Source organism: Acanthaster planci, linkage group LG14 (assembly GCF_054643075.1).
Source record: "Acanthaster planci isolate LZ-2023a linkage group LG14, COTS_SCS, whole genome shotgun sequence".
NCBI lineage: Eukaryota > Metazoa > Echinodermata > Asteroidea > Valvatida > Acanthasteridae > Acanthaster > Acanthaster planci.
The window spans coordinates 11,038,202-11,047,181 of record NC_141790.1 but is presented as its reverse complement, the minus strand read 5'-3'; the positions used below and the strand labels follow the sequence as shown (position 1 = coordinate 11,047,181).

Here is an 8,980-nt window from a genome sequence, read left to right as displayed (position 1 = left end):
ACTTATAGAGATGGAAAAAATAATGTCACGAGTTGGAACCCCAACTGAAAGAATGACTCAGAGTTTGAAGATCAAAACGATTTGGGTCACTGATGACGCCTCGATATTTGCAACTAGTACGGAGAGGTTGAACATTCAAATATTTCCTATATCTGTCTGCTCCAATTGCCCCATTAAATGCAACAGAGTGAGAAAATCACTCTTAAAAAGAGCGAATCCCTAATAAAAACTACTCCTAAAGAATGAAATTTCTACTCTTCCAAGGAGCCATATAATAAATAATTCCAAATAGAGTTGTCCTTTTGGGCCTTTTGGGGTGTTCATTTGCGTGTACGGTTAAGGACAAGGCAAAGGGATTAAACCGACTTTATAAACGGCAACAAATCATGTAGCAACCCGTGCTCATTATACAAACATTAAACTTCCCACCCACCTAACCACCCCCCCCCCCCCAAAAAAAGAAAGAATCCTAGATCCGTCCTTATGAGAGCTACATCTGAAACAATGGACTGGTGATTCATCTTTGTATGAAAATGAGGAAACAGCGGCATAATTTGTATTTGCCAAGGTAATTCGGTGTGCGGGTGGTCACGGAGGAAGGTTTTTAGTTCAAGTACTTGGAGTCACAGTGATGACAGAAAGCGCTGTCAGTAGTTTCTATCGAACGAGCGGCTTGGAGCGGTCCCCCGTCCGGGATTACCGAGCGAGCAACCGGAATTCCTGAGAATGAGGAATATTCCTGGAGAACTCGGAACACGGATCACGCACCATAAAGTCATCACCTATCTATGCAGGTAAAAAAAATTACCTGTATATGGCGAAACTGACTTTGTTAATCATGCAGACCGGTAAATCCGGTCGTTTGACAATAGACAAACTCTTCCTCCAACACTTTTATACGACGCCGTGTTGTATCGCGTGTTCATGACTTTGAGTACAACCTAATATGAAAATGTTTTCCCCATCCCAAACCACTTAAACAAATAAATAAAATCCGTCCGGCCCTTTCCTCGATACCACTGAAGGCCAAATGTTGCCCAAACGGTACAATTTTTGAAATTGCAGGTCTTTAGAACATTTTTTGCACTGTTTCCATTTTGTTAAACTTGGACGACCCCAATGAAATAAAAGCTGTGTAAGTCTTCGGTCCTCAGGTCAACAAAATCACCCTCTCAAATTCATCAATCTTCCATGTCTAGACGAAACAGGATGGAATTAGTACAATGGATTGAGGGGGGTTCGGAGAGACCACGCCCCCTACACCAAGCTACGCACAGAATGTTCAAGTTTTAATAATAAGACTTATAATAATAAGACTTATAAGATTATAAGAAATGTTTCATCTAGAGCTAAGAACTCAAAATCAGAGTCCTTGCATTGGTCGCAAATGCCATAAAACACAGGGAAAATAAGTACTTTTTTTTCTGGGCATGTCCCAACTCCCCATGCATGCAAACTTAGTCCACCGACTTCAGAGAGCCAACTTCGCCCCTGCAAATGTCGCAAAAACCTGTAACGGAGACAATTTTTATCGACAGATGTGCGAGCCATCCTGTGTGTGCAAAGTTTACGCACGCATCAAACAAACAAAATACACGCACAAATAAATAAATAAAGGACGAGATAGCGACACCTTGCGAAAAGAGCATGCGGTCTCAGAATTGAAAGCCTAACTTTAAGGGGTATGCCCTTTCCAGAAGCACCCCCTCATCAGTTGAACAGGGCCATGTTGGTCGGGAGTGTTCATTTTGTTGGTAGCAATGCGACCGTAACGTGTGCATTTCCTAGTCGTTCGTGGACCAGCGAAATTCACTCCCGACTAAAGGAGCCCCCGTTCTCTACACCAGTGATTTGATGAAACAGGAAACTGTGGTTTATTTGTTCTCAAATTTATGGCTGCAGTTCTATTTTGCCTTTCATTCAGACTATTCATGGGTAATTCACAATGTTCCCTGACGAGCGCATTATCAAGACTTAGTGACCTAGGCGAGTCATCCGATAGCATTTCAAAATTTTGCAAAATTGGGGGGTAGGAAAGGTTTGCTGTTGTTTCCGTTGTCATCAAAGGTTACTTTCATTTTCGTTTGGAATTTTTCGATCATGGTCATGGTCTAAAACGAATTGTTTCATCATTATTCGCGTGATCGCTCAGCCCGCGCATTAGTACAATGGTGATTACGCGGCAAATTTTATCACATTCATCGATATTCCACGGTAGGTGTCCGTTCGCATGATAGGGATGCGCGGAGACACCTTTCTCCCGAAAAATTAAAGATTGGCTTTGCTACGAAAGAAAGTTTCGTCTGCCGTAAACCAAATAAGGCAGTTCGGTATTCCACCGCGCATGCCCAAAACTGAAACACCCGTCCGAGGTCATTCGCCGGGATCCGGACGCGCTTGATATAGATCCACCCGTGAGCCCTACGCGGACTCGCGCGCGTTTGGTTCCTGATGAATGACCTTGCCTTGGTGAAATTACGAATTGGCCCATTTGCGCACCCAATGCGATTTGCCCCGGCTGCTGTTAAAAAAACGAAGGAGACTTTCGCAACCTATTCAAACCACATTGTAAAATAGGTCCTTTGAAAAGTTCTGGAAAGCAAAGGACAGCACTGCGGTTTGAATTCTTTCTCTGCTTTTGTTCTGGATGGGATCCTGTTTCGAAAGTCAGGAGACGAAAATTGCGAAACAACTGGCGATAAGCCTTTACTGCAAAAGGGCTCGTGGTCCACGGCCGCGAGCCTGCAAGGGATCAGTTTAGGAAACCTGGACCTGTCAGCCGTGCGTATAGTGGTCTTACATTTTTATTGAGAGAAAGTAGCAGTGAACGTGCTAAAGAAATTATAGAGGTTTCAGACAAAATGATCTGCAGGATTTTGCTTTCGAATTTCAGTTGAGACTCCTAGTCCATATAGTCGCTTTATAAAAAATAATTAAAAAAAAAAAACCAAAAAACACCCGACTCGCTTAGCGGGAAAAAGTGCCTTATTAAACTTAAAAACCTGAAATGCAAAATGTTTCCATTGTTCTGTTCCATTGTTCGGCCTGGTTGACCGCACCCCAGATTTGGAGGGGCGGAGCCGTTCCACCCCCTTTTCTATTACCAGTTTCGTGGAAGTTACACTGGCCAAAACTGTTCGAAATCTAAGTTGGAATAAAATGACCCCAAAAAAATTAAGTTGTAGAAATGTTCTTCAAGAAAGCCACAAACGTTTTCGAGATGGAGTGGAAATCGTCGTTCATTTTAGTCCCATAAAAGGAAGGGGCAAACAATGATTGCGCTGACGATGACGCACGAACGTGCCCCTCGCGCACGGCCGAACGGACCTGCGTCATTTTCACTGGTAACGTCAGGATCAACTTTGTTCTCTTCACGTGTAGGTTGTAGCTGCATAACCTGTTGGTATGCGGTATTACAACCTCGCACGTAGCACGGAGTACCAGACGAATGACAACGCTGCCCACTACACGTCCCACTTCCGACTTTCATCACGCGGCAACCGAGTAGTGCATAAAGTGCGCAGGCTTTAGTAGGTCGAAGTTCAGTATTCAGATTTTAGATTTTTGGGGTTATCAGTTTGAGTTTGACACTCATCCAGAGTATTTTCCCTTTGAGATCTATTCTTTTTTGTCTACAGCTTTTTAATATAAAAAAGGGCTCAGTTCTATTCCTCTATTTTGATACGTCAAATATTTAGCTTTATCGTTTCATTGTAAAACAGGGCATACAAACTGAACGCACAAAAGTCACCACAAATGAAAAGGACGTGTGGAAAAAGCAAAAGTGACCCCCCCCCAAAAAAAAAACAACTGCAACAAGCTCCGAAGAAATTCTTTAAAGAAATATGAAAGATCCAACGAAAGATCCATGGTAGTTGGCCGGTTTAGTTTCAGTCTGAGTTTATACACCATTCTGCGCACGCGTGGGCGGGGCGCCGGCTCCATTTTCTGAACACTCCCTAACAACGGGGCCAACCCGCGGTATGTAACCCTGTTCGAAAACCAACACAACAGTTTGTTGGCCACGCATTCGCCAGGCTAGTAGCCCTTAACATAGATTTGTTTCCTGCAAGTGAGATGTTCTACGAGTGGGAAAACCCAGCAGTTGCTATAGGACGGCAAATATTATTCACAGAGCCTTCTCTTTTCTATAATTAACCCCTCTCAAAACACGAAAGTGGTGCAACTCATCTGTTTCTATACGGGATTAACCTCGTCACATGACCTGCGCGCACACCCCACGCGTGCGTGGCTAGTATTGTTTTAGTTTCCAACTTGCAGCTGGTTTCCGCTTGAAACTTGATGAGGTAATTTCGGGACAGCTTGTCACCGAGAAGCAGACCAGGAAAGATATATAAGGCCGATGGACTGTCCGGTGCAGGCCAGAATCGAGTTCTCGCTTCGTGCCGTGCAGTGGGAAAAAAACCGGCTTTGGAGCTCGAGTGACACAGCCCAAAGTGAAAATCTTCCAGCAAACTTTTCTTCAGACGCTCAACTATTATGAACCTCACCGGAGACCTTGTTCTTTTCGTCCTGGCGATTTGCGTTTCTGACAGCATTGGGTGCACTGTGGATCAAACAGTTGGAGGTAAACCTACTTTTTTCCAGATTTTGAAACCTACTTTTTCCATTTTGTTTTTGTGGTTATCTTTACTGATGTATACATTGCTTGTGCGAAACAGTAATTCTCGACGGTTGGGCGCATACATCGTCATGTTAAAAACGAAAATCTATCCAAAAACCTTTGAGGACAAAATGTTTTGTTTTCATTTTCAAAGAAGGTATTCGCGAGTTGTATTTTAGTCTTTTAGACGTATCTGGGTTGGGCTTTCTGTAAAGGTTGATAGAGAAATCAAACACAACTTTGATTTCAACTTTCAACGAATTCGTTGTTAAAAAATCGAAAGCCTGGCCTCGTTTTGGGTGAAGAAGAGCATGTTCTCTACCAGTGAATAAAAAAAATATGATTAGATTACATCAGATGAGATCAGCTTTTTTAAAGATAATTGTCAAGTGCCGAAAGTGAAAAAGCTAAAACAACGATCAAAACTAAGTGATATGAAAATTGAAGATCTTAGAAATATGATTTTGCTGAGCGAAGAATCAACTCAGCTCTAGTGGAAATTTACCATGTCTAAGGTTATGTCGTCAAGAGAACTGAATTTCTATGTTTAAAAAAATAATCTTTTATTCACTAACTTTGCAAATTATGGAAAACTGAAGAAATGATATATAATTTACTCCAGCCATTTCAATCTTCACTGTTGTACAGTGCATGATTCATTTCCAGTACTTTTTGATGTCCTATAACCTGGAAAGCCACAGAATGGTCAGAAACGTCATCCTCCTCGATATACTGCTTGCACAGTTTCCTCAAAATGTTACCCGCGAAGTCGCTATTTACAGGGAAATAAGAGGAAATTGAGAAGGGTAACGATTTCAGTTGATTACAGGACCTCAGCTGGCCGACGTGATGATGAGCCGGTTTCCAATGCCGACGTTTGACCTGTCCGGGTTAGTGGTCACTATTGTCCCTGCGGTTCCGACCTCTAAGATAGAACATAGCGGGTGTTTCACAATAGCGCGCCTCCAAGTGTTTGCAACGTGTTGGCCAATCACAATGCACGAAATCTGTCGACCCTTTCCAAACGCGCATTGGGTCGACAGATTTCGCGTCTTAGGATTGGCCAATGCGTTGCAAACTCTTGGAGGCGCACTATTGTGAAACACCCGTATTGAATACTTACATGACTTTGCAACTGGGCTCAGTTTACTGATTCGTCACATTTCCATTTCAGATGGAAAACTCAGTTTTGTGAACGAGGTTTCAGCGACCGAGATCGTCTATGCCGGCCACGCTGAAAATCTCGACTGCGAAGCCGTCAACCACTGTAGCATCACATGGTACAAGAACGGCATCCCGTTTCCATGGATTCCGCACGGAGACATCGCAAACCGCCGCCCCGAGGAGAAGGGTCAGTCCCTTCGCTTCAAGAAAACAGACTTCGATGATGAGGGACATTATACTTGCGTCCTGTCCAACGGGGAGCAGAGCATCAGTAGGACTATCCAGCTTGTTGTCCTAAGTAAGATTTTTGTCGTTGCAATCTTTTCATTTGGGTTTTTCTCCTTCCAGTGTTCAACCAAAATGGGGCATTTTCCACGGGCTCTTGAAAAATGCCTTTGAAATTGTTTTGTGGGGAATTCAGTGCCTTATTGTTTGCATGGTCGTGCGGTTCACATTTGCTTACGTTTTTTTGTTTTGTCTTGTGTTTTCATTCTCCTTTTGTCTCATGCGAAATTCTCATTTCATCTTTGAAATATTTCCCTACTGGCAGACGGGTCTCTTCCCCGGAAGCCTTGTTTGTTAGAAAGCACCGGGGGCTCCTGTGCCGACCAGACGGCTGTGGTTGGGGACACGGTCCGCTTCTCTTGCGAGTTCTTCGTCGGGAAGGGCCAAGTCGAGGATAGCTCCGTAGGCTGGCTCAGGGTGGATAAGAACGGGAACTTGGAGCGGATCGAGGACACCGAGGCCCGCACAGAACGGAGCAGCAGGTAAACAAGCAGATACCTTCTGAGTTCGACTTGTAACGAATCTCAATCCGGGTTGGTTCAGACGTTTTCTTGGTCAGAAACGACGATTTTATGAGTCATTTAAGAGGGTCATTTCTAACCTAATTGGGGTTATTTTCTGTGGGAAGCATTCCGTGGAGTTTGGTCATAAATACACTCCTTTCATTATTCCTTTTCCGTCGTTTTCTTCGGGGGTTATTCTATTCAATTCGAAACAAAAAGTTGGCATTTTAGTGTAGCAGATCTAGGCCTATAGCCTGTTTCCTTTCTCTTGAAGACTTGATCGCCTGATCAGAATTCCATGATCTATTTCTAGATCAGAGTTTACAGAATTCTAAGTATAGTTTTACTTTCACCGTTTTCAGAGGAATGCAAGACCATTAGCAATTACTTCCAAGCTCGCTAATTTTGTCTTTTGTGTGTACAATTCCTTGCGAAAGTTGACTTAAAAGGAGACCCAAACTTTTGAACAAGATTTTCAATCTTTCCTTACCTTAATCAGGGACGACAGTGTCGTTGTCTTGAGCCTGGAAATCGCCGGCGTAAAGGAAAACAGCTTTGGATCTTGGATGGCGTACGTCTTCAACAACGGTTACCAAGCCGAGGCGACGGTAGCCGTCAACCCTAGACCGAAAGGCGATGGCATAGGAGGTACTAAGAAATCGCTGCTAGGAAAGATCAAGACGGGGCATAAAAAACAGGAGAAGTGTCCTGAGGGAGTTAGAGGGCTCAGGTACCGTGGATTGGAGGCATAGGAAAGTGAGGGGCGAGCAAGGGGTGGGTGAGAGTGCACGAGTACTCGCGAGTGGAAGTGGGGTGACGGTATGGTAAAAAAAGAAAGAAAGAAAGAAAGAGTCAGGGGTTTGGGGGATGAACGGAGAGGAATCGACCCAACAATGGTGAGCTGATTATACAACAGTGTTTTTTTTCTTTCATTGGTTCATGTGATTCAATCGACGACTGCTTTGTTTTTAAACCGGTCAGCTTCCAACTATGACGTAACTGCCAGCCTAGAAACGACAAGTCCCTTTCAAAACAGTTCACAGAGGTCTGGCGGGAAGGTAATAATTTTAGTCGCCACGTTGGCGCTCACATTATCAGCTCATGATCTGCTCTAATACCAGTTGCCGGTTTTATTTGAGATGTAGCTAATATCTAAACAGGAGTTCGGACAAATTGACGTCGGAAAACGGAGCTTATTTTAAACTAAGGCCTAGCCTAATCCAAACAGAGGAATTGAAACCTGTGGTTATAGAAGCAATTCACATCCTAGTGTCTATTCTCCTACCTGTCAATTGTCATAAAAATAGTTATTTCATGGGTCAGTTACAATAGTCACGATGTTTGTAGCCTCATTCGACAACTTTCTTGTCTATACGCCAATGTCACAAAGGAAGCTCAGCCGGGAAACAAGACAATTTGGATCGATGGCGGTCTTTGCCAGTAAGCTGATGCCTTTGTACGCCCTCAACGACATTTCAAAGCTCAGGTTTAATTTCAGTCAGTCAGATTTTATTCGAGGATATTTCAAGAAAATTTATTTGGCCATTTAGGCCTGAAAAGGGTCAAACTAAAAACTGCATAATTTCTTTTTATATTATACCAAAGATGAACGAATAATATTTCACCTTTTTTATGTGGATTTAATGAAAAAAGTTGTATCTTTTATTTTGTACATTTTATGAATTAAAGAATCCCCTGAAATTTGATTCATTGATTTCTTACAGAATTTTCGTTCTTTTTTTGTATGCTTGAATATCTGAAAAAAATCGGTGTGATGCACATCACATCAAATATATTGGTTTTTGCCATTATTTTGCTTAAAAAACCCTGATTTGATTTTCTTAGATGCAAAGAAAAACTCAGAGTGAATGTTCCTTTTTTAAGTAAAGGATTTTTTCCCCGTTTCTTTCTTTACTGTTGCATGGCAGGATGCGTGACAGAAATCCCTGCGTACATGTACATCCACAGCGCCCCCACATTTGAGTTAGGTTTTTTCGTGTGCTCTTGTTACGCACCTTCGGGTCAGTTTTACCAGGCCGTATCAGCGATCGATTGAAAAGAGAGGGCGTGTATTTTTGGACACCTTTTTTCCCCCGGGGTTCATGAATGATTCTACTCAAAACATAACACAAAAGCTATGACATTCAAATCACTCACCGCCAATGATTTCTGCTCATGATGGAATAAAATAGCGGGTTAATCGCCCTCAACGAGTCACGCCCACGATGTCATGATGCCTGTCGTGGCCGTCCGATCAGACGCGCTGGAAAACAAGTCCCGGCGAATCAACAGCGATATCCGTACGCCCAATGAATTTGTCGGGCAATTCTCATGAACGTTACCATCGGTTCAACTTCTTTCCCACTGACATATGAAACCAGCCAGTTGGAAGTCACAATGTTTC

General features: G+C 43.1%; 2 protein-coding genes across 3 annotated transcripts in view; both read left to right on the top strand.

Annotated features, from left to right (window-relative positions):
* The window catches only part of eif2a (eukaryotic translation initiation factor 2A), a 97,561-nt gene that overhangs the window by 48,410 nt on the left and 40,171 nt on the right, over positions 1-8,980 (top strand). The window lies entirely within an intron of this gene.
* LOC147796848 (interleukin-1 receptor accessory protein-like 1) lies at positions 4,141-8,282 on the top strand. Its single transcript, XM_087146002.1, has 5 exons — positions 4,141-4,588; positions 5,799-6,086; positions 6,339-6,555; positions 7,076-7,224; positions 7,558-8,282. Exons 1-5 carry the CDS (start codon positions 4,501-4,503, stop codon positions 7,689-7,691), a joined length of 876 nt encoding a protein of 291 aa, XP_087002128.1. The 5' UTR covers positions 4,141-4,500; the 3' UTR covers positions 7,692-8,282.